Source organism: Bos indicus, chromosome 19 (genome assembly GCF_029378745.1).
Source record: "Bos indicus isolate NIAB-ARS_2022 breed Sahiwal x Tharparkar chromosome 19, NIAB-ARS_B.indTharparkar_mat_pri_1.0, whole genome shotgun sequence".
NCBI classification, from domain to species: domain Eukaryota; kingdom Metazoa; phylum Chordata; class Mammalia; order Artiodactyla; family Bovidae; genus Bos; species Bos indicus.
This window is the reverse complement of record NC_091778.1, coordinates 39,836,137-39,863,480: the sequence shown is the minus strand read 5'-3', so window position 1 is coordinate 39,863,480 and position 27,344 is coordinate 39,836,137. Positions and strand designations below refer to the sequence as shown.

Below are 27,344 nucleotides of genomic sequence, written 5' to 3'. Positions count from 1 at the left end.
CTGAAAATAGGTGGCTAGATTTGGAGCCAGCAGAGCTATCAGGTTGACAGGAAGGGAGGGATGCCCCGAGAGGACACAGTCGATGGTGCCAAGGGCACAGTCAGCAGGGCAGTCAAGGTTAAGAGGGCCACAGTGAGGCTGTCACTGGGGTGATGCGCCGCCAGGTCAGGACATACGGAGGCTGGAAGCACCTAGGTGGTAGGACACCCCCACCCACCCCCGGCCTACCTGGATCAGGAGCAGGTCCAGGGCAGTAACAGGCTGGCTGGTGAAGGGCTAGCTCAGCCTCCCTCTCTGAGCACCTTTGCCCTTCTGCTAGAGTAGTGTGCAGCTGCTCAATTCTAATTAAAAACTTGCTCTTGCTGAAAAGTCTGGAATTTATTCAAATGGATGTGAACTGGACTGACAGCTAAGTGCAGTACAGCCCCTTTCTAGAAAGAAGTGGGTTTTGAACCGTGTGGCCTCAGGCACCGCCAGCGGGTGAAGGGTGCAGTCTGAGGTTCTTTGATTTCCAATGTGACGTGGGCCGCTTTCCCATCCAGCTGTCTCCGCCTGGGTCTCGGCTTACCCTTCAGGGTCTTACATCTCTCAGAAGATGCGTACTGTGTGTTCCATTCAGAACCTCGGCACCGTTCCTGCCACCCCAGGAGGGCACTGTTGGCACCTGGCAGGGCTCTGGAGCCAGGGAGAGCACTGGGCAGCACTGGCCAGACTAGCTCTAGCACCCAGGAGCCTCAAGGGCCTTTTAATTCACTTTATGTTGATTGAGCATCCCTGGGCGAAGGGCAGAGCTGGGCACGGTGGGAAGCTGGTCCTGGACCAGGGAAGGAAAAGCTGCCGCAGATCGCCACTGCCACAGCAGCGTCTGCCCAGGACCGAGGAAGCTGAGGCACTGCTCCAAGTCCCAGAAATGAGCCACGGCCACCTCCGTGCATCGCCCGTGTCCACCCGGAACGCGCTCCCATCAAGGACAAGGGCGGGCTCCAAGTTAAACATCCTCCATGAGAAACTTTCAGTTCCCTGAGACCTGGATGAGGACTCCTACTAAGAGCCTTCAGACCCCATCATTGAAACAGAATCCTGGTTTCCTCCCCATCAGCTCTTTTGTTTTGAACCACCTGAGACACGTCAGCTACTTGGTAAAGCGGGCGGCTACCTTCAAAAAGACAAGCGTGTAAGCAGTGTCATTTGAGGGAGCAGGTACAGGCAAGTGGCAGGCTTGGACACGGGATGAGGGAGATGTTCTAGGAAGGGAGGTGAGTCAGAGATGACCTTGGGAATATGTCTACAGGGAGGATAAGCTTATAAACAGCAAAGCACAGTTAAGAAAAATGTATTTCACTTTATCATAAAGCAGTGCTCCCAACTTTCCCATGACACGACACACCCCGAGGGCACAGAATGAACACTCAAAGCACTCTTGGGGCCCTAATGAGAAAGCTCTAGTGTAGAAAACCAGGGGAGCATCCTCACAGCTGAAAAGCACCTGGTTCAGTCCCTGTGCTGCCTCTTACTAACAGCATGGCCTTTCACAGGCCATTTGACTTCTTTTCCCCACAGTCTTCCTGTCTGTGAAATCGGGATAATTATGTGAGAAATCAAGGAACTAGCACATGTAAAGTGGTTAGGAGTGGGCCTGGCACAGCAGGCTCTCAACAGATGCCATTCTCAGCACAATTACCTACTCAGCTGAGCTATTCTGGCACGTAGGAGCCACAAGGGGCTAGGCTGGGAGGCGTGTGCAGCGAGGCACAGTGAAAACAGAAGGCAGGGCTTCTCCGCCTTGGACCTGGAAAACGGACAGAGATGGCTCCTATCAGGTCCCAAGTTAGGAAAACTAGAAACAAAGATAGTGATTACAAGCCTCTGTTGTGAAATGAAATTCCCCTACATCTCTGGGTGGCCATGTACTGGAAGAGATCATTGTCAGTAAACGCCAGGTAACACCACCACTCCCCACCCTAAGTTCCCCATGTCTCCAACAGCCAACAGGGCAGAATGTATTTATGGGCAGGCTGGGTACAGGAGGCTGGCTACGAGTCCTGAACAGGGTTGGGAGGATCCGGCTGCGCGCTGGCTGGCACGACAGGGTCCCCCTCGTGCTGTTGTCTGGCATACTGATCCAGCAGGGCAGTCAGCTGGAGCGGGTGGTGCTGCAGCAGGGAGTGGGTCCGGGCTGTGAGGAGGGTGAGCCCTCCCACCAGCTCCCCCTGTGCCAGGGCCAGGCTAGGGAGCTTGGAGTAGTTGATGAAGCCCTGCCTGCTGAGGATGGTGTCATCAATGCAGCCACCTAGAGGAACACAGGATCAGCGAGGCTCCCACACAGGAGTTTCCTCTTCAAAGACAACGGTTCCACCCTAGGAATCTGCTCTCACCACCCTTTTCTACCTCCCAGCCTTCCCCCAGGTCCAGTCCCTACCTGTGTCCCACCCCACTCCCAGTGTTTCAGATCAGTCCCCTCCTCTCCTTCCTAACTCTTCCTGGAAAACCCTTCCGTGTATTATGTAACCCCCACAACATCAGTGTTTCCTCCTAAACTTCCTTGAAGAACCATGGAGTGCATGTTGATGGAGGCGGGGGCGGGGGCGGAATTTGTATTATCTGTATTATATACACAGATTCCTGCCCCACCAACAGATAACTGTGAAATCAGAATTCTCCAGAAGAAGCACCTCCAGGGTTTCTCAGCGTCAGAGGAATCCTGTCCCTCAGCACCCTTCCCTTGGCCTGTTTAAGCATATTCATCTGTGTGGGTTTCAACACCCACTACCCCCTTATTGGACTTCCCTGGTGGCTCAGTGGTAAAGAATCCACCTACTAATGCAGGAGATCTGAGTTCAACCCCTGGGTCTGGAAGATCCCCCGGAGGAGGAAATGGCAACCCACTCCAGTGTTCTTGCCTGGGAATTCCCATAGACAGAGGAGCCTGGTGGGCTATACTCCTTAAGGTCGCAAAATAGTCAGACACGACTTAGTAACTATAAACAACAAAACACCCCTGACTAGACTCAAGGTGTCTGAACTTCCCCTCCCCAGAGTGACACAGGCAGGCCCCATTGTGAGGAGGGGTCCCCTCCAAGCATGGCCACACTTTTACCCACACGAGCCTTGAAGGTGACACCAGGCTGCTGGAGCACCCACTTCCACTTCAGCCCCACCCCCAACTGGCTGCTCACCCAGCAGCGGCAGGAAAGGCACACTCTTCAAGATTCGCACCATCTCCTTGACCTTGGGTTCTTCACTGACCAGCAGCAAGTTGTGCCCCACGAAAAGGGGCAGCAAGTTTTGGTATTTGGAATCCTCCAGGAAGGGCTTTAGGATCTGGACCGGCAGGAGAGAAGGGCTTACTGGGGTTGAGTAGGAGGAAGAGTCACCCACCTTGGTCACAGGCCACACCAGGCTGTGGGCTCAAGCTAATGAAGGTCTCCTCAAGCCCTAACACAGTTCAGGGCCCGGACTAGAGAGCTGCCATGGAAGGGAGCTGGGAATGCCACTTCTTGGGAGAGATGCTGCGGTCTGACATGGGGGTGGAGCGGGTGGGGAACAAGGCGGGGAATGAGGGTCCACTCCCTACCTGGTTGGGGAAGACCTTCATCAGGATCTTGTGCTTCCGCAGCTGGTGCCGCATGAGAAGCTTGTCCTCCGCGCTCATAGCCACGTTCTGGCAGACAGCTATCATTCGGTTGTCTCGGAAAACTGCGGCTATCTCCCGACGGAGGAGCCGGATGAGGCCTGTCTCCTGAGGTCAAGAAGGGAGGACCAAGGGGACATAAGCTGCCCCTTCTAGTACTCCTTACTCCCTCAGGGATGGGTGCCAGAGCTCCCAGTGATGCCCAAGTGAAGATTAGGGCACAGGAAGGAGAACCGGGCCCCTGACTCTCAGAAACATGTTCTCTCACTCCACCCTTTCATTTCCATCTGATAACTACAGGCTTCAGAGCAGCATTTTTATTATTTTAAAATTTTATACTATCATCTTTTTATGGCGCCATGCGGCTTGTGGGATCTTAGTGCCCCGACCAAGGACTGAACTCAAGCCTTTGGCAGTTAAAGAGCAGAGTTCTAACCACTGGACTGCCAGGAAATGCCCTGGAACAGCATTCTTCCCCTCAAACATTAAACTTTTTATGTTGTATTGGACTGCAGCTGATTAACACTGTTGAGGTAGTTTCAGATGAAAAGCCAAGAGACTCACCCGTACATATATATGTGGCCACTCTTCCCCAAACCCCTCTTCCATCCAGGCTGGCACATAACATTGAACAGAGTTCCATGTGCCTAGAGCAGTGTTTTTAACACCTGAGAACACTCAGTCCCTTTGAAATGGACAACAGTCTGACCCAGCTCATGTTATTTTGATAATAATATTGTCAAAATTACTTAATTAGCCCTCTGAGACTGTACTCATGTTGAATTCTTTTATCAATTTAAATACAAGATTACTCTTTTACAGTGTTGATTCAAAATTGAGGTATTTTCACAGAACAAGACTTCATTTTCTCAAGACAGTGTTTCTCAAAGTTGAGAACTTGGGGAGTTGAAAACCACCATCAAGTTAACAATACTCCACTGATCTTTCTGCCCTCTTTCAAGGACCAAAAACTTTGTATTGTTCCTCTAAGAAAACCTGGGAGCTTCAAGATCAGTGGGATGTTCTCTCTTCCCCTCACCTATGTGGAGAGTTTCAAGCACACATTTTTGGAGACAAGAGTGAAGGAAACCCACACCTGTCCAATCCACGGAGTCCAAGAGGCCAACAGAGAATCAAGGGCAGATTTCATTTTAAAGGATCTGAACTCTGGGATCAAAGTGGGGAAGTAACAATGTAGATGACAATGTCGTGGAGTGCTACTTCATTATGGCCACAGAGACAAGATCACTTTAATCCACCATCCCACCACCAGGCGACATGCCCAGCCTCCTCACCTCCTGCGGGGGGCTGGGAGGGGGCGGCAGGCATCTTGGGTTGACAACAGGTTTGGGGGCAATATACTCAGTCACAGCCATCAGCTTCTGCCGCTCAAAGTGCATCACACGACGGTGGCGAGTAACAGCCTTGGAGCCATAGCGGATAAACTGGTGGGTGGGCAGCCGGCCTGGGAGAAAAAAAGGGCCACGTGGTGAGATGTAGCCTCTTGGAAGCCTTAGTCTATCCCAGAGACAAAGAACCTTAGTCTGCTCCAGAGACAAAGAATCCACCCTCTATGCATGGAGCTCACAAAGCTAGCCTTGGCATTGAGTGGAACAAGGAACTGTCTGCTGGAAAGCCTGAATCCGCAAACCTTTTCTTCTCTTTAATGGGTGACCTTAGCTCAGGTGCTTCATCCTGGAGGAACCCACTTCTCCAGCTCTTCTTTATGCACAGAGATGAGGAAAAACAGGAGCAAAGGAGAAAGCATTTCGAACACATTTTTAAAAGGAAAGAGTTGAACAAATTTTTCTTAAGTGACCAAACAAAAATGTTATGTTTGAGAGCCATCTCTGCCACTGTATCATGGAAGCAGCCAGTCACCATGTAAACAAACAGATGCAGCCTGTTTCTAATACAACTAACTATGGAGAAAAGACCAGCCCTGCCACAATTTGCCAACTTTAAGCCAGTGGCTCTCAAAGTATGCACTACCACCAACTCCCAACCCAACATCAGCATCACCCAGAACTTGTAAGAAATACAACTTCTCAGGCCCTGTCCTGGATCTCCTGAGTCAGTAGCTCTGAAGAGGAGCCCAGGGAACAGTGTGTTAACAAGCCCTCCAGGTGATACTGATGAGGAGTCAGTAGTTCTGAAGAGGAGCCCAGCGAACAGTGTGTTAACAAGCCCTCCAGGTGATACTGATGAGGGCTGAAGTTTGAGAATCACTGCTCTAAGCACTACTCCTTCCCCCAGGATTTGAAGCAGGAGGGAGAAGTTATACTGTTCTCACATCTCCCCCCAAACAAGTTTTTCTCCTCTCTACTTTCCTTTTTTACAGGCATTGCTGCAGAGCACCCCTCAGAAGACAAGGGAGACACTCGAGATACCAAGGCCAAAGAAACCCCTTCATTCTCAACAAAAGGACTCAGGTTACAGCTTCCCATTTTCAGCCCTCCCCAAGCCTAGGATGGGATCTCAGGGAAAGTTGCAGTCAGAAGGTGGCTCTAATAATCAGAGAGCATGGAGATTTTGCTGAAGTGAGAGGTTTTCTTGCTAGTGGCCACAAATCCTAACTGTTGAGAGCACAAGCTCTGTATCAGATGGAACCAAATTTTTGCAGTTTTAGTGAGATAGAATTGACACACATGGAGCCAATTTCCAATCTTTCTTCTGCCACTTACTGGCTGTGACCTTGACCATTCAAGGAGTTTCTTCACCTGTAAAGAGGGGAAGAGAATGCCTTCTTCATAGGATGCTTTATGGTTTAAATGAAATACATGTACTTATCACTGCGCCTGGTCTATATAAGGTACTCAAAATCATTCATTAAACAAATATCTACAGCATGCTTACTAATGTCAAGCACCATGCCACCTGCTGGCTATGCTGAATGAATACGGTTCTGCCTTGATGGAGTTTAAAGTCTAATAGAGAAGACAAACAAATGCAAAAGTACAGTGTGTGAAGAGGCGAAGGGGTCAATAAACAGGGTGACAGATAGACTTAACAGGGGAGACCTTTGCAGAGGGTGGCTACGGAAGGCCTGAGATCTTAATTTCTGGAGGCAGAAAAAACTGGGTAATGGGTTTAAACCCTAAACAAGGCAGGGGGACTAGGGGATAGAGAATAAGTACTGTGGTTGTCCCCGAGGCTTCTGCTGTGTTGCTGTTATTACTAGAATCTGGAATCACAGGAAATTAGATCAGGCCAGAGATCTTCATAGGATGCTTTAAGGTTTAAGCGAAGTAATACATGTAAAGTACTTATCACTGTGCCTGGTCTATATAAGGTACTCAAAAATCACTCATTAAACTAACATCTAGTCATCGAGAGCTGTCTGGGATCAGAACTTTGGGGAAATGACCAGCAGCAGAGGAGGGAGACGAATAGAGAGCATCGGCCAGAACGCGCCGCGAAGACGTGGGCCGCTCCTTACCCGCCTGGGGTAGGAGACCCCCTCGCAACATCCCAGCCACGGCCGCAGCCATCGCCACCGGAAGAAGGACCGGGAGACGACCGCGACGGAAAGAGCTAAGGATTGTGGGTAGTCCCAGGACCGGAAGCGGAGGGAGGAGCCGCCAGCTGGAGCAGCAATCCTCATGCGCCGAACCCGGCACCTGAGAGCCCGCCCTCCCCGGTGCGTCATCAGGCGTCCGGTCTCCTAGCAACGACACCTCGAGCCGCTCTTTCCATCCGTCCGCACCGTTATCTACCTACAATCCCCCTGTAGGCGGCCTGGAAAGCCCCTATACACTCCTCAAACTCCAGATCCTCCACCTCGATTTACTTTCGTCTTCTGCCCCACCCCAACATTTAGCTCTGAACCAACCCCATTCCTTTATCCCCCAGTTCTCTGAGCTTCTCTCTCCTCATACCATCCTGGGTTCTTCCATTCCCAGGGGCTGTCCAAGCTGCTCTACTTCTCTTCGTTCCAATCGCTCCGCAAGCCAGCAACTTTTAGATCATGCCTGGAGGTGAGTAGGGAGGTGGGATGGGTAGAACAGTTGGTTAACAGTAGAGTCAGGCCCCCAAGAACAAGGAAATGTAACAACTGGACTCATCTTTTCACAGCTAAACTTGCCCAGAGTCCAGAGGAAATCAGTGGCGTGTGCATTACTGAAGCCCTCATCACTAGGCGGAACTTGGCCTTCCCTGAAGATGAGGATCTGTCAGAGAAGATGTAAGTGCACCGGAGAGGAAAGGGGTGCTGGAACGTTGAAACACAGAGAATGACCAGTCCCCTGAGCTCTACTGATTGGTCAACTTACTTTTGTCCCTCTCTTTACTTACTCTACACATTCAGTCAGTGGCAATGTCCAACTGATTCTTCCTCCTTAAAAATCATTCTCTTTTTCACCATGCCCACTCAGTTGCTTTAAATAAGGGTCTAAAGTCATCACTTCTCAACAAACTCCTAATTAGTCTGTCTGCCTCCAGTCCAGGCACCCCATACTGTTGCCAAAATGATCCTTTTAAATAACAAATCTGATCAGACACTCCCTGACAGGACCTTCCTTAACTTCCTAGCACCTCCAGAATAAAATCCAAACACTTTAGCCTGGTGCCTTTTCAACCTTATTTTTTGCCACTCTCCATAAGTGTGATTCCTCTAAGACCCCATGTTCCCACAGCTTAGCACTTACTACTCAGAGTGGTGCTGGGGTGGGTGGGCAGCATCTGCATCACCTAGGAGCTTGTTAGAAATGAAGAATCTCAGGCCCACTTACTGAATCAAAATATGCAGTTTAACAAGACTCCCTAAGGGGTTCATGGGCACATTGCAGTTGAAGAAAGGCTGGAATCACACATACTATTCCTTCTGCTTGAAATGCCTTCTCATCCCCCCTCTCCTTCCAGTCTAACTCCTACTAATGTGTCATCTCCCCCAGGAACCATTCCCTGAATCCCTCTGGATTCAATGTATAGTCTACTCCCTTAGTCCTCTGCACGTGCTTCTGTCATCCACTTGTCATAGATGTTTGGCCAGCTTCCCTAGTAGTGATGGGCAGGGACTCTCTCATTTGTCTCTAATGGGCATTCAGTAAATGTTGCAGGATTAATGAATGGATGGGTGGAACAAGTGATTTTCCTTCCATGGACCACTCAGAAGGGATGTAAGGAAGCATCTGCTCTCTGCCCCAGCCCCTGCCTCCCCAACCCAAGCTGGCTGGAGGAAGTCTGCCCCCACATCTGCAGGAACCATAGCTGCCATCACCCAGTTTCCCAGTCCAAGGATTCTCACTCCCCTCTCACCCTTATCCCTCCCAGTGCTACTGATAGATACTGAGGTCTCCAAGTCAACCCAGGTTCCCAATCTAGACCCCACCTCATGAGTCAAGCAGGTGTCCCTGACATCTGATCAGAGTCACTGAGCCATCCATCCCTCCTTAAAACACCCTCCCCTCCATCTTCCTGCTAAGAGACCACAGAAGTGGCACTCTGTCACAGCACCCGTTTGCCCAGGTTCCACACGCTTGCTGAACTGCAGACTGTTCGCCTGGACCGGGAGGGAATTACCACTATCAGGAACTTAGAGGGCCTCCAGAATCTTCACAGCCTCTATCTGCAAGGGGTAATGTCCTGCCTCCTGCCCTTCCTTCTCCCTGGGGAGGGGACTCCAGCCCCTGTGAGTCATGTTTGTTTAATCTGAAAGACGCCAACCAGGTCATCTTGTCCATTTACTGGTGTTGAGGCAGGCAGACCTTCATTGAAACGGTTTCCAGATGAATCAGGAATTCTGTTGAATTGAAAGACCAATGCACCCAAAAGAGATCCTGACCTTGCTCTTAAATCACTGTTTTTCAGACACTTTGCTTGTTCTAGAAGTCCTAGATGGTGTCTGTCCTAAATCTCTCATGTTATACAGCTCAAGTCCATTTCCTGTTTTGAAGGACAGGAAGAGAGAAGCATAAGATTCCTCTGCATCCTTCAGAAGCTCAAAGGCTTTTTGGTGGGGGTGGGAGTGGGGGCGGTTAATCTCTGGGCTCCCCCAGGTTGAATATGCCCAGATCCCTCCCAGTTTCCCCCACGGACACTGGCCAGGTCACAGTAGCACAGGTTTGCTCTCCCCTTTGCGTGTGCAGTCCACGACCAAGGCCTTTCCGTTTCCTGGCCCCCCTTGGTTTCCTTTCTCTGATGTCCAGGTTGTGGGGTGATCAGGGTACTTAAATCAAGTTTAGCCAGCCCCAAGTTTATGTCCTCAGCCATCGACTTGGAGAAAGCAAATCATCCCAAGGCACTCATGACTTGTTCAAGGAGTGGGGTGATCATTCCCAAAGGGCCAGGTCTCCAGCCTCAAGAGTAGACATGGTCTTAGGGCTTTGTCCCTTTAAAGGGACCCCACTCAACTGACCTTAGCTTGGTTTCCCCACCTTGGTCTCTTCCTGCAGAACAAGATTCAGAGAATTGAGAACCTGGCCTGCGTCCCCTCCTTACGGTACATGGTGCCAGGGCTCCGGCAGGGTTGGGGGAGGGGAGAAGAGCTAGAATGAAGGGGAGGAAACCTGGTAATACTCCAGAAAACTGGCTCAGATGTCCCCAAGCCCAGCTGCTGGTCAGCCAAGGACCCCACAAGCCTAGCTCTGCTTCCCTGACCCCAGGAGGGCCTGTGTCCCCACTCGTCCAGCTGCTGAGCCAGGGGGGCCCGGGTACCTGGGGCTCCCATCCCTTCCTCCAGCTGTTCTGTGATTCAGTTGTCTTTCCCCCTCCCTTCCCCTACAGCTTCCTGTCTTTGGCAGGAAACCAAATTAGGCAAGTGGAAAACCTCCGTGACCTCCCCCACCTCCAGTTTCTGGACCTTTCTGAGAACCTGATAGAAACGCTGAAGCTGGGTAGGAACGCCCTTGCCCTGGCTCATGGAATAGGTCCTGGGATGCCCTCCCTCCTCTCTGCCCTCCTCCCTGTGCTTACGTCAGCAGCACATCCTCCAGGGGGCTTGGAGGGCTGTGCAAAGGGGCAGTGGCTTTGGACTGGAAGGTGGGGGTGCGAACCTCATCCCCCGCTCTTTGCTGTGTGCAGATGAATTCCCCGAGAGCCTTCTCATCCTCAACCTGACTGGAAACAGCTGCACCAACCAGGATGGCTACAGGTGAGGAGGAACTAAAGGTTCCCGTGTTGACCTGACCACAGGCCCATCTTCTAGCTCAAGAACACCACCTCTCCCGGTGTGGTTGCTGCGGCTTGTGTCTGCACATCCTCCCAGCTCCACACCCAGGGTGCCCTCCTGGGTAACCTCTGCTGTTTCCGCCCCACAGGAAGCTGTTGACAGAAGCCCTGCCACTGCTCCTAGACCTGGACGGGCAGCCTGTGGCAGAGCGCTGGACCTCGGACGAGGAGGATACAGCCTTGAGTGATGAGGATGAGGAGTTCCCAGAGCTCAGAGGCCCATTCTGCTCAGAACGAGGTGACCCTGCTTTCCAAAGTGTGCAGCTGCCCTGTGGGGTCCGGGAGAAGCTAAGACACGGGGTGTCTGGGGAGGTGGTCCCAGGGCCAGAATAGTCCTTCCCAACCTGCCTTGTCTCCTCCCTTCTAGGGATGGTAGGGGAGAGTTTGCTTCTGCCAAGCCCGGGGCTCTATCCACCACCCACCATCCCACCCCTCACAGGCTTCCTCAAGGAGCTGGAGCAGGGAATGAGCAGGCACCGGGAGCTCAGGCAGCAGACAGCCCTGCTGGAGCACCAGCTGAGGGTGGAGACTCAGCCCACCCTCACAGACCTGCCCCCGCTGCCGGGGGCGCCCATGGCTGGGGACAGCAGCCCTTCCGTCACCCCCACACAAGAGAAAGAGACAACCCCGGAGCCCGCTTCCTTGCCAGAGGCCTCCTCTACCACCAAGAGACTGTGCCCTCTGGCTCCCAGGGGCCAGCAAAGCACTATGCAGGCAAGGAAGGGGGCCAGAGCGGCCACAGCCCCCAAGGCCTCTCTGGCTGGGGCCCCCAGCACAACCAAAACTGTGACCAAAAAAATCAAGAAGTGAAATGCAGCCTACTGCTATCAGCGAAGCCCCAGGCACACGGAGGAACAAGGAGTGGGCCTCCCCTCGGCCTGAGAGCCCTGGCCTGTGGCAGGAGCCTGTCCCCAATAAAGCATCTCTAGGCCCTGCGTGTGTCTTCTGCATCACTTGGGGCATCTCAGGGGAAGCTGTCAGTAAAAAGCACCCAGAAACAATAGCAGGAATACAGAGCCTGATTCTAAAGAACAGGATCTTTCAGGAACTGCCCAAGGGACTGGTGCCCCACCTCAGGGCCCCCACCTGGCTTCTGAGCTGGCAGGAGGTGGGCACTGCCTGGTGGAGATGCCATCTCACAGTAGACACATCACATACCACCGGCCCCCCACCAGGGACTGCCCTTCCAAGGTTCAAGCCAAGAACCAAAAACGTGTGGTTGTAATTCTCCCCATGAGCAGCCACCTGCTGTACCAGCCATGCCCCTCCATGTTCCCACACCCACATGTTGGGGGCCCCTTCTCTTTCCAGGTTCCTCCACCACCTAAGTCAGAAGAATGTGCTGCCCAGCAAGGCTCCCAGAGGCCCTGCAGCCACTGCAGGGCTGCCCTTTGTCCTCTCTTGGCCCTCCCACCCCCACTGGAGCTGGACACTGAACAAGAAAATAAAACACATTTATTAGAGCAAAGGCCAACCTGGCCACTCAGAACAAGGCTGGGGTGGGGGATGAGGTGAGGGGATTTCTCTAGCCTCTACCCCAGGGGTCCTGTGCCCACTGCAGCCCCCTGCACCCCAGGCCAAGTCAGGAGGGGTCAGGCTCAGGAATATGCCTGGGTCTCCTTCTCCACAAAGGCCTGGAAGAGGCCGCCCAGCTCCTGGGCGGGTGGAGCACACTCCCTGGTCAGCAGCCGCCGCACAGCCACCAGGCCTTCCTGCTCCAGGTCCCGCTGCTTCTGCCGAAGCTGCTGCCCCCGAGCCTGCCCGGGAAAGGGGGCGATGAATCCCCGGGACAGGCTTCCCTCTGGATTACGGAGTAGGGGCAGATGGCTGCCATCTCACATAAGCAGGAGAAAGGATATACACCCAACATTTTCCAGGGTTGACTTTGAAGGGAGAGATTCCTCTCCTTAGCTCTAGAGTCTCCTTTGCTCCCAGTTCCCCTCATATTTCCAGAGTCCCAGTTGGGGTGGGGGAAGTGCGTCATCCCCCAGGGTAGCCCCTCTTCCCCGGGGTTACCTGCTCACTCTCCATCAGTCCCAGGGCCACCTGGTGTCCACGGTAGAGGGGGTGCCGGCGATCCACCTGAGTCTGGAATCGAGGCAGGGTCCGAACAGGGTCCTGTGCTCCAAAAGTGGGAGACAGCACCTGGGGGGGTTGGGCTGCCCCCACCCCAAAGATGAAAGGTTTGAACACAGACCTAGTGGGACAAGGATGGAAGGATAAGGGCTCTGGTACCCTTCCGTCTCCCCTGCCTGGGGCGTTCCCCCCCCAGCTTCCCCACCCTCTCACCGGGATGGGTCTGGTGTGGCAGTGAGGAAGTGCACGCAGGGCTGGGTGGTGTCCCGGGGCAGCACAGACACCATGCTGGCCGTGGTGCGGAAGCCCCCAGAGTCCATACAGATGCCGCTCTCCTTGTCCCTGAGGATGCCCATCATCACCTCTGCTGTGATACCCCCTGCCAAGGAGGACACAGTGAGGGCCCCGAGGGCAGAAGGGGGCCCTCCGGCCTCAGAGTAAGCCCCCGAGGCTGTGGGAGGGAAGAGAGCTGGGCCCCACGCTGTCTACTCACTGACCTTGTTGTTGCTGCAGCAGCTCCTGCCCGGCCCGGAAGCGGGCCTTGGCAGCCTCCATGCGCACAGGCTGCTGGCTCAGGGAGAAGACCTGGGCAAAGTCAAAGGTGCCCTGCCCGTCCCACCAGCCCTGGACCTGGGCGTGGGGCCGGAGCTCAGGGTGTTCTGCCGAGATGTCCGAGCCGATGCTCAGCTGGTTGGAGATGTTGTGGACCCCCTCTACAGAGGAGATGAGGGGTCGCTCATATATTGTTGAGCCCCTGTCCTGTGCCAGGCACTCAGCTAGGTGCTGAGAACACAGTGGTGAAGAGAACAAGACAACCCTCGTGGAGGGGACAGTTAAACCGATCACACGAATAAACGAGAGCCGGCAACTGCAGGGAGCATCATCATGAAGGGACCCCGGCTTGTGTATAAGGGAGAAGCCTGGCCACCAGGAAGTCCAGGAAGGCTCCCCAGAGGAAGATGCAGGCTGAAGCACAAAAGGACTCAAGCAAGTGAAGGGGGAGGTGAGGTACTGGAGAGGGCTCATCTCCCGTGTCCCTGGACGTCCCCACCATCCGAGACATTTGCACCTGGATCGGGCCTTCCTTGCCCCCACCACCATTCCCACCCCAAAAGGAGAACGCTTCTGGGAGGCAGGCCCCAGCGCCAGGCCCCTCACCCTGGATCCTCCGTGCAGCCCACAGCCTCCCCGCCGTCTCCAGCACCCAGGCCTCAGTCCGGTCGGCCAGCAGGAAAGTGTTGTGGTAGCAGAATGGCGTGGGGTCCTCCCGGCAGCTGCCCCCCTGCCCGTAGCGCTCCAGCAAGCCTGTGATCACGTGCAAGGCCTCCCGGGCAGAGCTGCCCCGTTCCAAAGCCAGCCTGGCACAAAGAGTCCAGGGGACAGAAGGGCGATGGGGTATCAGTGCTGATGGCAGAGCTTCAGTGGACAGAAGAGTCCCAGAGAGGTTTGGTGATGAGCCCAAGTCACAGAGAAAATCGCCACCATCTACAGGCTTGTGGTTTTCAAGCTGTGCTCTGAGGGGTTCATGAAATGGACTGAAGCACATTCCTGGAGGAAGACATGCCCTGTGCCCTCCAATCTCTATCAGAGCAGCTGCTCCAGCTGCCGGCTCTCGTTTATTTGTGTGATCGGTTTATCTGTTATCATTAACTGGTTTTACAAACCAAAATTCTTCATGAGATTTCACTCGAAAAAAATTTCCTTCTATTGAAAAAAAAGTTAAACCATTGCCCTATTTCTGGGCCAGGAGACACCCAGAGCTGGCTACATTTGGGAGCTCCTCACCAGACTGTGGAGATGGGGCCAGGAGAGGGGAGGGGAGGGGGCAGCCTACCTGGGGAGGACGACAAAGTGGGCAGAAAAAGGGGAGGTGCTTGGGGGCAGGGAGGGTGGCCTGGGTCAGTATTCAGCCCCAGATTTCTGGTGTATCAAGGGGGGATGAAGGAGGGCAGGTCCGCACCTGAGTAAGTCCATTCCCAGCAGGGCTTCCCCTTCCCCGACTGGCTCCTTGGTCCACACTGCCTCATTGCCAATGCAGACACCATGCTCGTTGGCACCCATCTCAGCCCCCCACAGCCAAGAAGGGCGGCTCAGGATCACAGCATGGGTCTTGGACACCTGTTCCACCTCAATGTAGGTGCACTGGAGATGAGGGAGGAGAAAAGGGAGGTCCACTTAGAAAGGGGGAAGGTACCTCTAAAGTGGTGGCGCTGAACCCATCACCCAACACAACCCTTTGAGGAAGGTCTTATTATCCCTATTATACAGATGAGAAAACTGAGGTCAACAGCGGCTAAATAACAGGTTAGGTCCCAGTCAGTAGACTCAAAGCTCATGTTCTTTTCACCACATCTGGTAGCTTCTCAGGTCGGGGGAACAGAGGAGGAAGGTTTTAGAAGAATACCTATTACTGCCACACCTCCCAGCACTCTGGAAGGCCTAACCCACCTGGAGGCGGCTCCCAGGGGCGTGCGTGCCTGCCGGTACAAACACCACCTCCTGCACCTCATCCCGGGGCCGGTCAGAGTTCTTGGCAAAGATCACGGCTGGGAGAGCCGAGGCCGGGGGCACCGAGACAAAGCAGTCGCAGGAACATGGGGTGTCAGGGCTCCACGATGCCATCTGGGGAGAGATGGGGATGTGTCCCTCTCAAGCCACCTCTCCACCATCCTGACCGGGGAGCGGTCCTAGGGAGCACCCCTCCCAACACGTGCAGACACTACAGGAAGACACTGCGACGGGTTTGCCACGCACAGCACCGCACGCGTGCTCGTTGCTCGGCGTGAGCGAAGGAAACGCCCACTCTCTCCACGGGCTCCAGGTTTGGGAATCGGCAGACGGGCGCAGACCGCACGCTCCGAGGGCCCTGCTCTACTCGGGAACGTGACACCTCAGGGCAGTCGCAGGAGCGGCTCCCTCGCTACCCAACCTCTCTCCAAGAGTCCCAAGCCCCTCTTCTGTCGGCCCGTTTCTCGCTCCCCCAACACTTTATGCTCCTCACCCTCTCTCCGTGCAAATCCCCAGCTTAGTCCGGAGTCCTACAGCCTCCGCTTCAGGTAAGGTCTGTCCCAGGGGCGGAGGCTCCTGGAAGTGACCTGGAAGACTTTGGCCTCGGGGGCGGAGTCGAAATCGAGCGCCTGCAGTTCTTCCGTTTTCCAGCAGAGTGCGCGCCAGCACCACTTCTTGGAGCGAAGCGGCCTTCGGAGTCCTGCTTGCTGCCTGCCCTACCCGGGTGCAGCTTTTAGGCCCGATAAAGGCTGCGACGAATCCGCTAGTTTCTCCAGTGGGGTCACTGTCGGGACAGGGAGCCGGAGGTGGAAAGGAGCCCACGTGAAAAGGGAAGAAAGGAAAACTTGGCTGATTCGTTAGAGAATGTGGACAGCTAGGGCATCTGGAGATTAAGGAAGAACCTCAGCTACTTGTCACCTAATTTGAATTCCAAAGGCACAATTCCTGGCTGGTGCACCCTCCTGCGCATCCCCGTCATACCCTGTTCCCCGGCTCCTCCCCATCTCCCACCTCCCCCTCCCCAACCCCTCAGAAATAAGATCAAAAAGAAAGAAAGATCGACAGGAATGGTCACAGGCCAGGAGGCCTGGGAATAATTGAAGTGAATTCCTTAAAAAATTTTTAAGGCATATATACCTGGTGGCTCAAATGGTAAAGAATCTGCCAATAATGCGGGAGACCCGGGTTCAGTCCCTGGGTGGGGAAGATCCCCTGCAGAAGGGAATATTCTTGCCTGGAGAATTCTGCTCCCTGTCCTGACAGTGACCAATGTTCTTGCCTGGAGAATTCCGTGGACAGAGAAGCCTGGGGGGCTGCAGTCCACGAAGCCACAACGAGTCAGACACAGCTGAGCAACTAACTCATATACACAAAATCCATTCTGAGTCCCCAAAGGCCAATTCTGCCCCACAGTGCTCAAACTCATTGGAAGTTAGCTTTGAAAGAAAATTTGGAAATTTCTAGTCCAAAGATTTGTAACTGAAACAGCAAAGGAGAAATCTTGGCCAAGGGGGCATATATCCATATGGAGGTGGACTCTGATCTCAAATATTCTGCTTGACAGGTCATTTTCCTGTATAAATCATCTCCATAACCAGCATTTAAGTGAATGGATCTCACTCCCATTTGCTTTATGGAGCCCTCTGGAATGTGGAGAGAGGAGACACTGCAGGTTATATACTTGGCCCACGTCTACCCTGCCAACCAATCAGGGCTGCTGCTCAGAGATCTGGCCACAGCATCCCAGCCTGTTGTCATTCCTGGGATGGGACTGAAGGTGGTGGGCAGCTGTGGGAGTGACGGCTGGGGAAAACCTACAAGATAAGGCTGCTGGGACATCTGAAATCTGAGACATTTTCTTTTTAAAAAGATTATTTATTTATATTTTGTTGTTCTGGATCTTCGTTTCTGTGCGTGGGCTTTCTCTAGTTGCCGCGAGAGGGGGCTGCTCTCTAGTTGGGGTGCCTGGTCTTCTCATTGTGGTGGTTCCTCTTATGCGTGGTGCAGCTCTAGAGTTCAGGTGGGCTCAGTAGTTGTGGCGCACCCACTTAGTTGCCCGGAGGCATGTGGAGTCTTCCCGGACCAGGGATCGAACTGTGTCCCCTGAATTGGCAGGTGGATTCTTAACCACTGCAAAGTCCTGAGACATCTTCTGATTGCCTCCAGATAAACACAGTTGGTTCCCAAGAGGGTGCTATTTCCAGGGAAATGGGTGTCACTTTCAGAAAAGGGACTGCCACTTGAACAGAAGGTTGACCTAGAAGCTGGGCTGGAGGGAGAAGAGCATTACCTGGAACTGTGCAGACCAGCATCTCATCCTGCTCCTTTTTCCTGCTATAACATAGCGCCGCAGGCCTCTTCGGGCAGGTCACTTCAACTGCAACGGCCTCAGCGTCTCCAGTAACGAATGAAGGCGTTGGACTAGATCAGTGGTTCTGAATCATGGATGGGGTGAGGAGGGATTATATTTCAACCACACAGCTCCCATTGCATAGGACAATACTTTAATACTCTGCTTCTCAGAGTGTCCGAGGATTGCCAGCATCAGCATTATCTGGGAGCTTGTTAAAAATGCAGAATCTCTGGCCCCACCTCAAACCTACTGAATGGGAATCTGCATGTTAACAGGACCCCCAGGTGTAAAGTTTGCGAAGCGCTGCTCTACTGCACCCCCAAGGGACATAATTTGGTGGGATGTTGGGGCGTGAATCGGGGTATCTGGAAAAACTCCATGAATGGTTCTAATATGCCCTCTTCCAGGTGGGAACAACTGGACTACTTGGTTCCTGAGATTCTTTTCAAACCCACACTGCTCAGATGCTGAGCAGTCAGACTCGCTAGGATTAATGGGAAGTGAATTGCTTCTGGTGTGATGTACGGGGCGGGGGGCCGGGGGGTGGGGCGGTGCGGGGGGCGGTTCTTGAGGTTGCCAGTGGACGTCATTCCAGAAGCAAACATCAAGGCTATGTGGTGATCAACATTGAATAGCCGCCTCGCTGGGCTGGAAAGCCAGTTCACGTCGTGCACTTCCCCAGGTGCCCGCTGGGGGGCAGGAACAGGCAGGAGGAGAGGCCTGGGGCCGTACAGCACAGCCTCCAGCTGCAGTTCCCAGGCTGCCGGTTCCCCTGTCACTTTCCCGTTCCTGACTCCACTCACCCACCCTAGAGGGCTTCAACTCCCACTTCCCAGGAGAGAAGAGAGTGGCTCAGAGACGTTGCCCAGAGGGGTAAGACCCATGTTCTTATTTCCCAAACTTGCTCTCAGCCCCTCTAGGACTGTCCTGCCTGGGACAACAGAACTGAGGGGTCAGAGGTGGCCCCGGGCCCCATTGCGGGGGGAGAGGGCAGCCAGGCAGCATTGCTGCCAGGGCCAGCGACTAATCATCAGAGCCCCACCAAAGGCCCCCGCTAAGAATGCAGGTCAGCGGGAGGAGCTGCAAGCGGAGGAGGGGTGGCCCCAGCCCTGCCCAGACAGGCCCAGCCGGCCCCACAGCTGCCCTCCTGTCCCCTGGGGGCAGCGAAGGGTGACAGGAGGGGAGGATTCGCCAGTTTCCTGGGGTCTGAGTCCCCAGAACCGGGAAGACAAAAAGAAGAGTTGCAGGGAGTGGAGTGGGCCTGAGGTCACAGGAATGGGCCTCCACCCAGGCGTCTAAGTCCAGCAGCATATGAAAATAAACATTTGACCCCCTCACCAGTCTGCTCTCCACTGTAATCCCTAAATCATGCTGATGCCATTTAAGAAATTCTGGAACATCGGACTCTCCCAAACAAGTGATGGAATTGGCCAACCTGGGTACCAGACTTGGCTCTGAGAAAGTCGGTTAGGGTTAGAGTGAGGAGAATAGGAGTCCCACTAGGGTAGATAATTTTGGTCATCATGTAGGATGGGAAGATGGAAGACTATAGTAACCTACTCTGCACCCTTGGAGCTAAAAACTGATCCCTATCAACCTTCCTACGTTTGGGACTCTGGAGTCATGAGGCTTTTACTCTGACATGTGTCAGGCACCGACTGTGCACCAGGCACGGAGCAGCCTGGAAAAGTATGCATTTGCACATATCTGGGGGTGCCCCATGGACCCAGTGAAGTACTTCTGTGCACACCGCGATTGTGTAACTGTGGCGGGTCTCTAGCTGGGAGCTGCAGTACGAACCTTTCCTTCATACTTTCCAGCTGGGCGGGAGCCCATCAGATAGCTGGGCTGCCTTTCATCACCTTGTCCCTGATAGGGATCATCCTGGGTGAAGAAATCGCTGTCAGTCACCCCCACCTCACTCACAACCAAAAGGCCTGATTGACAGGCACACCCCCACAGGGGCGGGGAGAGGGGGCCAAGAGGCTGGCCATCTCTGGGAAGGCAGGGAACCAGCATTCTTGGTGGGGGAGGCTAAAGAAGGGGCTTGCATGTGGAAGAGGAAGGAAATATCTAGAATCTTTCCATCTCCACAGGTGACGACCAGGGAAGGACAGTCGGCCCAGCTATCAACCCCGAGGGAACCCCACCCTCCTCCTGCACCAACAACCTCCGGGCAGGGCAGTATCCGACCCTTCAATCAGCTCAGCTCTGCCCCCAAACAAAGGAAGGGGAGGCTGCCCAGGGCCGCAGGATCAAAGAGAAGTGTCCACCCACCCTGCAGCCAGCCTGGTCCTCACTGCTGAGGGACCCTGAGTCAAAAAGGAAGCCAGAGCTAGAGGACAAATGAAGCAGTGATGTGGTTGATGACTTTATTATGGCATAAAAAACACAGGCCGCTTCCTCCTCCTCCTCCCCCCACCCCCCTAAAGTGGGTTCACAGCAGTTAAAGAAAAAAAAAATCCTACATTTCTCCTCTAGGGGGCTGCCTAGAAGAGGGCAGACAGCCAAGCAACCTCGGTCTATAAAAGAGGGGAGCAGAAGAAAATCTATCCAAAGCCCTCACCTGCACACCTTAGAGCTCGGGGCCTCCATGGGGGAAACATCCACACCCCCCTCCCCAACACCCACTAGGGAGTTCCCCTGAGAATGGTCACTGGGAAAGACTATCCTGGTGGCACAGGGAGAGGGTGGCTGCTTTCGATGGGTGGAGGAAAACGACATCTCACGCCCACGGAACCCTCTCTCCCTCCCTCTTGCCCACCGGGCCAGGCAACCTGCAGGCACTGCCCATTCTCTTCTGCCCCCAACTCTCTCCACAAGGAAAGGGACCTCTGGTCAGATAAGCAGGAGGTAGGGACAGAGGGAGCATAAAGAAAGGACGTGACTTCTTAACCTACCCCATGGGTCCTTCAGGGAGAGTCACCCTACCCCTCATAAGAAGGGCTCTCTTCTACACAAACATATCCCCTCCCCCACCCCCACCCCCCAGATTCCAGCCCCACTTCCCAAAAAGCACCCAGTCCTTGGACTGGGCTCCAGCATCCCCAAGGAAAAGATGCTATGGGCCTTAGGCCAGAGGACCTTGGCTGGGTTGAACAAGACGGGGTCTCCCTGGCTGGAGACCCCAGGCTCAGTAGAGAAACATACATACACACAGAAATACACACATACATAGGTACACACAACATGCACACACATGTCCTAATATTAAATAAAATACCCTTTGCTTATAACTTAAAAAATCAATACACAACTAACCCTTGCATAGGGCTCTGGGTGGAGAAAGAAGGGCAGGGAAAAAGGAGGTCAGGGGAAACCTTAAGACCGCTATCTGGAGCCTGGGAAAGCCCACTAGCTCCAGGGTCCTATGGCCCACCAGACCCTTCCCCCATCAGCTTCCTTCCAAGTGCCTGGCTCAGCCTCTGCTGGCTTCCCCCGGCCCCACGTTCCCCACTCCAGGATCACCATCAGGATGATTTTTAGCATCTAAAGAAGGGAACAGGGATGTTTCCTGGACATCACCTCAGAAGGCAGACCCTTTGCAACGAGAGAACCTCTTCATTTGGAAGGGGAGCCTCCTAACACACTCTACAGGAGGAGCAAGGCTGGTAGGCAGCGGGAAAGGGGAGGGTCGAGCTAAAGAAAGAGTGGGGCTTAGCTTCTCCGCTAAGAAGCAGGGAAGAGAAGATGGCCTGGCAGGGACAGACTTCTCCACTCAGAGCCAAACAGTTGGAGGTGGACATTCCTACCTAACTCCACGCAGCCAAGATAACCCTCTTCCTTCTATCCCTAAAGGGAAGGCAAATGCCAAGGGACCTAGGGTGAGGAACTACATCAATTCTGGAGCAGGGTCTCCTGGCTGCCTTGAAGGCCTACCTGGGGTAACAGATCAGAGTGGGCTACTGAACTTTATTTTTATAAAGATCAAAAGTTAAGGACTGAATCAGAGTTAGAGAGGGAAAGGCTTAGTTCCACTCCCTGACCAAATTCCTTTCTCCCATTTTTTAAGAGATTTCCTTGCTCAACCCCCACATCTAGCTCTCTCCTCCACCCCACCGGTCTTGCTGGAAGCTGTCGCAGGATTCTGGCCCTCTTCCCCTCTTCCTTCATGGCTCCATCAGACTGGGTCTGGAAGGCTTAATAAGGAGGCACATCAAAGGCGTTACTTCTGTGGCGACAACCCTCCCAGCCAGATAGAATCTCCTCCCTTAGGGGGACCCCCAGCCTCTGATACCCCATCTCAGCTCTTCCTCCGGAAACCCTGGGGTAAAAGCAATCTAAAGGGGATGAAAGGGACCCGGGGCGCAGGGCGGCTCTGGAGGCCCTTTTATGTCCCGGTTCCCAGGCGCTAAGGACGTGTCCAGACAGCTACCCCCAGTGCCCGGGGCGGCCCCACTCCCCTCTGCTCCCGGGACACGTCTCCTCCAACCTGTGCCCTCCGCCCTCCAGCCGCCACAGGGATATCCCTCCCCAACCCCCAGCCCAGGGGCGTGAGTGAAATAGAGAGAGGGGAGAGCTGACCGGCATGCGCAGCTCCTCCCTGCCCAGTCAAAACAGTCAAACGCGTCTGTCCCGTCCAGCTCCAGAGACTACGTACGAAACCCCTAGCGCCCCGGTTCCCTGACCCCCACACCACTTTTCCTCCCTCTCAATAAATAACCACTTTCTCCTCTTACTCAAGCTGCCCCCCCACCAGGGCATCGGGCCCGAGGGCTCTCTTCTGATGGCCCCAGGGAAGACCAGCGGGGAGGCAGGACGGAGGAGCTCAGTTGGAGGGAGCCGCGCTGCCCTCAGCCTCGCGCTTGCCTTTGCTCCCGGGGGGCTCCACCCCGCCAGCCTTGCCCTCGCCCGCCGCTGCCCCGGCTGCCTCCTCTTTGGTGCCCTCGTGGGTTTTCATGTGTTTGGCCAGGTGGTCGCTGCGCATGAAGACCCGGCTGCAGACGGCGCAGGGGAACTTCTTGGTGCCGGTGTGGGTCTGGAGATGGCGCTGCAGCTCATCAGAACGCGTGAAGCGCTTGCCGCAGAAGAGCCAGTTGCACACGAAGGGACGGTCGCCGCTATGCCAGCGCAGATGCGCCTTCAGGTGTGACGTCTTGGCGTAAGCTTTCCCACAGCCTGGGATGTGGCAATTGTGCAAATGCTTCTTCTTGCCCCCATCGGGCCCGCATGGAGCCCCCAGTCGCTCCGCCTCTAAGCAGTTGGGACAGCGGCAAACGGTCTGGCCTGAGCTGCGGGGCACCGACCTCCGGGAGCCTTTGGGCCGGGCCGCCCCGTCCAGACTGGTATCCAGGCCCTGGGACTCTGGGGCTGCCGCTTCCAGCGCCTTCGCCCCGTCGGGAGGCCCAAGGAGGTGCTGCCCTCCGGCGGCTGGAAGGAGGTGGTGCGGATGTGGGTGGGGCGGTGGGGCGCAGAGCTGGTGGTCTCCAACATAGCCCCCCAAGCCAGCCTGTAGCGCCCCGGGGTGGCCCGGTGAGGTCAGCGCGCTCTGAGCGTGGGGGAGGTCCATCCAGCTGGTACCCGGATGAAGGTCCCACCACGAGCCATCCTCGGTGCCTGGATGTGTCGGCCGGAACCAGGATTCGTAATGGTGTGACATGTCCGGCTGCAGGAGCTTGGAAAAGGGTCCCGGGACCAAGGGGCTGTCGTTTTCCAGGTCCTCGCAGGTTACCCGAGAGGAGGCCCCTGGCAGCTCATAGCCCTGTGAGAAGTCCACCTCGGGGCCCAGCGGGAGGCTCTGCAGCTCTCCAGGCTGCAGCGGGGAGGGGTAGTCCCCGGCCTCCGGGCTCGTGTGGCCCTGGTATGTTTGGAGAGGCTGCAGGTCGAGGCGCGGCGGGGAGGCGGCAGGCGCGTCCGTGTGCTGGCTGCCCAGAGAGCCGCAGACGGCGGTTAGCATTGCCGGGATCCGGGGTGGGATGGGGGACAGGGATAGTCAAGGGCACCTCAGGTGGGACCTAAAGGAGGCAAAGAAGAGACAAAGTGAGGTAAGTAACTGGCTCATTTTCCTTCTCAGCCCAGATCCCCTCCTGGGCCAAGTGCTTCTTTCCCACCCCCAGGTGAAAAGTGGGGAAAGAACCTCTGGTTGTAGACTAAAGACCAGTTAAGAGTGCTAGGAACGGTTGAGGGTGCGAGGCCCTCCACCGCGGGCAGACGCTGATAGAAGTTCACCTTCTCCTAGGTGATCCTTCCTAGAGGACCCAGCTCATCCAGGGAGTTGGGCTGGTCCCAGGTGAGCAGGTCAGATTTACCTAGATTACAGTTCTAGAATCATCCTAGCTGCCCAGCTGGGTGTGAGGGGCAGTGGCATTGCTCCCATATCCCTCCCCCAAAATTCCCCCCGCAGATCTGCTGCCAGCCACAATGGAGAATCTAGGCTCATCTCCAGTTTAAGTCCCCACCTTAACTCAGGACTCAGCTGGGTAGAGGGAGGTGTTCTAACCCAAAACTTAAGGTGACCTGACTTCCCAAAGCCCCAAGCAGGTTCCGAGGTTTTAGAAAAAGAGCGCTCTTTCCATCCCTGAGGCATGTTCAGTGAAGAAGAGCATTTCTCTGCCCTACACTACTCCCCCCAGCTCCCTGCCTGGCTGGATTGCCTCAGCTCCATCAAACCCATTCCCATACCTGGCCCCCATTCCCTTTGTCTCTACCGGGGACTTCACCTTCCCGGGGTACAGCTACAGTGCCAGTTTCCAGAGAACGTCTCTCCACCAGAGAAAGCTAAGCCTCCTGTCTGGCCTGACCTACACCAGCGCCCAGTCAGTTTTCTGGCTGCTACCTCTGCCCTCGTCCAATCTAGGGGAGACCCAGATATGAAGCTTGGAGGGGTCTGCTTCCCTGGAGAAGGGGTCAGGCAGAGACGAGCTTACCAGCAAGCTCAGGAAGATAAAATTGCCACCCCTGTAAGGGATTCAGGGACAGAGTAGGGGAAGCAACAGGAAAAGCCAGAATAGCACAGAAATTAAGAGGAAGAATTACCCAGAGATATTATACAGGGAGTGCATTCTAGACTTGGATAGTTTTTAGGAGCTCTCCACATGATTCTAACATGCAACCAAGTGTTGAGAACCACTGCTCCTGGTCAATCCTCTTATTTTATTTTTCAATCCTCATTTTAAAGAAGAGGAAACAGCCATAATTGGAAAAGTCACTTGAAAAAAGACATTCAATCTATTCATTCAATCAACTAGTATGTATCTCTGTGAACCAGGTCTCTCCATTCCTGGTCTATTTCTCCTTCCTTAAACCATTGGGAAACCAAAGACCACTCCCCTCCAGAAAGAGTGGGCCCCTTTCTGGAACACATACTTGTCACTTGAAGGTCCCCCTCATCTCACCACCTCTCAGTAAGATCTGGGAGCCCTGCCCTGATGCCTGGAGTGTGTGAGTTCGGGTGCCTGGACCTTCGCTGATGGTGGCGGGAGGAGACAGTGGTTTAGGGCAGGGATTTTCCCCTCCCAAATCAGTATTTGGATGACCTTACTATCTTCTGTTTCTGGGGGACCAGGGAGGTCGCTTAGGTTGTCTGGGAGAGGGAGGGAGAAGGGAACTAGGGCGCCTACTCAAGCTCCTGCTGCCTCACCACAAGAAAGGAACTGGGTGAAACGGCAGGAACAGAGCCTCAGGCCCAGGCGGGGCAGCCCAGAAGGGGCTGGGTGGGAGCAGTGAGGTCTGGGACCCTAATAGCTTTTGGCGCCTGGGAACTGCCCCAGGGTTGGAGTGGGGGTTGGGGGACAAGCTAACGATCCAGGCTCCAGAGTGGCCTCTCCAGCCACAGGGCCAGGGAGCCCAATCCTAGGATGCACTAGCCTGCTATCGAGATCTCGGTAAGGGAGACAGCCGGGCGCGTACCCGGGCTTGCGGCTCCCCAGGCGGGAAGGAGGGTAGAGACACCCTTCTTCCCTCTTCCGCCGGCTGCCTCTCCCATCACCGGAGCTCAGGTGGTTAGGACTTCCGTACATTCGGTCCACAAGTTTCCAGTCCTCCAGCTGTCCCAGTCGCTCCAGTTTCCCCAGTCTCCAGCCTCTCCCTTCCGCCCCGTTTTCACTCCGCCGGGACTCTAAACTCCTCAGATTCTTTAGGACCACCTCCCCTGAGACCGGAGGAAGCTGCAGCGCGTTCCGGGCACGTCTTTCCGAGGAGATCCCTGGTGAGCGCGCCCCTTGCCGCCCCGACCCAGGAGGGCTCCTACCTCGAGTGTGCGCTCGGGCTCCGGCCACGGCAGGCTGTCGCGCTCCCGAAGGGCGCTCTTGACCCCCGCGCGCCAACAGGCTCTCCAGAGGCGAGCGGCAGGAGCCGAGGGCTAGCGAGAGCAGCGAGCAGACCCGGCGGCGGGCGGCGGAGGAGGGGCGGAAAGAGGCGGCGGGAGGGCGGAGGGCGGGCGGGAGCCGGCGAGCGAGCGAGCGAGGCCAGCTCCGCCCGTGACTCACCGCGCTCTCTGCCTTCATCCTCTGCCCTGCGCTCCTTTTTCCCCGAATTCACGGCCCCGCCCACCTCACCTGCGGCCGCCTTTAACCCTTGCGGGCTCGGCCGGAGCGGGCCTGGCCCGGGGTAGAGGGCGGGCGGGCGGGGGTAGGGGGGCTGATCTCTAACTAGGTCGCACTCCGCCCCCTCCCTTGCTCCTCCTTGGCCCCTCCACTGCTGGGGCGAGGGGCCTGGGCGGAGTGTCTCCCAGGTTCTGGGGCCCGCCCCATCGAGCGGAGTACTGCCCTCGAGCTGGCTCAGTTCGGCGGGCACGCAGGACTCAGACCCTGCGGGAATGGAGGAGGAGGTGGGTCCTAAGGGTGATACCGAGTCACCCTAGGGCGCCGTTTGCCTCGACGGCCCTCCACCCACCCGCCCACCCCGGCTGGGCAGAGCTGCCCCAGAACGGAGAGGAAAGAAAGAAACGGGATTGAGCGCCGAGTATGTGTCCGGTGTACCCCAGGCCTGGGCCGTGAGAAGTTGGTCTTGGCCGCTGCCCTCCTTCACCATTCCCCCAGCCGCTTCTCTCACGACCACCACCTTTCCAGGTTCTTTGCGCTCTCTCTTGCTTCCCGACTCTCTGGCTACTTGCCGTTTTTTGAGTGACCTCCTCCTTTCCTCTTCCCACCCGTCTGGTCGGTCTCTACCTGCCCCCTCAGCTCTCACTCTCCATCTACCCTTGGGCAGCAACCCCAGAGCCTCCCAGGTCCGCGTCTCAAATACAGTCGCGTTCCCCTCGGACCCGAAGTTTCTCAGCCTGCGCCCAGCCCCTGTCTCCCTCTGGGGCACCCGACTGTGAAAGCTGGGTTAGGCGCCGGGATAGCCTGGGAAAAGGACACTTCTGCAAAGATTTGCGCGACCCCTCGCCTCACTCCTTCCCAATTCTCATCTGAATGTCTAAACCCAAGGTTCATAACTTTGGGGAAAGGTCTTGGATTTCTCTGAGAAAACCAAATGCACAGAGCAGCCCTCTGCAAAGTTTCAGGGCGTTTGCGACGCCCACCTACAAACTTCTGTCCAGATCGGAGTTGATTGAGATAACCAGGGTGGATGAGTCGGGGAGTTCCCGTCTCCTCCCCTCCAGCCTGGCCTGGTCGCCGGGTTAGGAGGCTCCCTTCCCAGTGGGTGCCTCCCCGTACTTGCCGCTTC

General features: G+C 55.2%; 4 protein-coding genes across 12 annotated transcripts; 1 reads left to right on the top strand and 3 right to left on the bottom strand.

Annotated features, from left to right (window-relative positions):
- Nucleotides 1-1,317: 1,317 nt before the first annotated feature.
- On the bottom strand, nucleotides 1,318-7,205 carry MRPL10 (mitochondrial ribosomal protein L10). 3 transcript variants are annotated; one of them, XM_019981559.2, is made up of 5 exons: nucleotides 7,071-7,205; nucleotides 4,927-5,096; nucleotides 3,575-3,739; nucleotides 3,177-3,321; nucleotides 1,318-2,290 (listed from the first exon to the last, which is right to left on the bottom strand). In XM_019981559.2, exons 1-5 carry the CDS (start codon nucleotides 7,120-7,122, stop codon nucleotides 2,034-2,036), a joined length of 789 nt encoding a protein of 262 aa, XP_019837118.1. In that variant the 5' UTR covers nucleotides 7,123-7,205; the 3' UTR covers nucleotides 1,318-2,033. The 3 variants fall into 3 exon arrangements, with proteins under 3 accessions (XP_019837118.1, XP_070629452.1, XP_019837119.1); XM_070773351.1 differs by lacking the exon at nucleotides 7,071-7,205 and adding an exon at nucleotides 6,316-6,349; XM_019981560.2 differs by lacking the exon at nucleotides 7,071-7,205 and adding an exon at nucleotides 5,283-5,358.
- Nucleotides 7,183-11,733, top strand: LRRC46 (leucine rich repeat containing 46). Of its 7 annotated transcripts, none has more exons than XM_019981553.2 (9): nucleotides 7,183-7,271; nucleotides 7,534-7,608; nucleotides 7,706-7,814; nucleotides 9,083-9,206; nucleotides 10,024-10,070; nucleotides 10,355-10,464; nucleotides 10,652-10,721; nucleotides 10,888-11,036; nucleotides 11,166-11,733. In XM_019981553.2, exons 2-9 carry the CDS (start codon nucleotides 7,599-7,601, stop codon nucleotides 11,606-11,608), a joined length of 1,062 nt encoding a protein of 353 aa, XP_019837112.2. In that variant the 5' UTR covers nucleotides 7,183-7,271; nucleotides 7,534-7,598; the 3' UTR covers nucleotides 11,609-11,733. The 7 variants fall into 7 exon arrangements, with proteins under 7 accessions (XP_019837112.2, XP_019837111.2, XP_019837117.1 ...); XM_019981552.2 differs by having other exon boundaries at nucleotides 7,219-7,360; XM_019981551.2 differs by lacking the exon at nucleotides 7,183-7,271 and having other exon boundaries at nucleotides 7,282-7,608.
- Nucleotides 11,734-12,236: 503 nt separating this feature from the next.
- SCRN2 (secernin 2) lies at nucleotides 12,237-16,012 on the bottom strand. The gene is made up of 8 exons (XM_019981550.2): nucleotides 15,876-16,012; nucleotides 15,323-15,496; nucleotides 14,835-15,016; nucleotides 14,033-14,232; nucleotides 13,372-13,587; nucleotides 13,088-13,253; nucleotides 12,815-12,995; nucleotides 12,237-12,555 (listed from the first exon to the last, which is right to left on the bottom strand). The coding sequence occupies exons 2-8, from the start codon at nucleotides 15,494-15,496 to the stop codon at nucleotides 12,397-12,399; spliced, it is 1,278 nt and encodes a 425-aa protein (XP_019837109.2). The 5' UTR covers nucleotides 15,876-16,012; the 3' UTR covers nucleotides 12,237-12,396.
- A 4,730-nt stretch (nucleotides 16,013-20,742) lies between these two features.
- SP6 (Sp6 transcription factor) lies at nucleotides 20,743-26,074 on the bottom strand. The gene is made up of 2 exons (XM_019980667.2): nucleotides 25,924-26,074; nucleotides 20,743-23,689 (listed from the first exon to the last, which is right to left on the bottom strand). Exon 2 carries the CDS (start codon nucleotides 23,629-23,631, stop codon nucleotides 22,504-22,506), a length of 1,128 nt encoding a protein of 375 aa, XP_019836226.2. The 5' UTR covers nucleotides 23,632-23,689; nucleotides 25,924-26,074; the 3' UTR covers nucleotides 20,743-22,503.
- Between the last annotated feature and the right edge of the window lie 1,270 nt (nucleotides 26,075-27,344).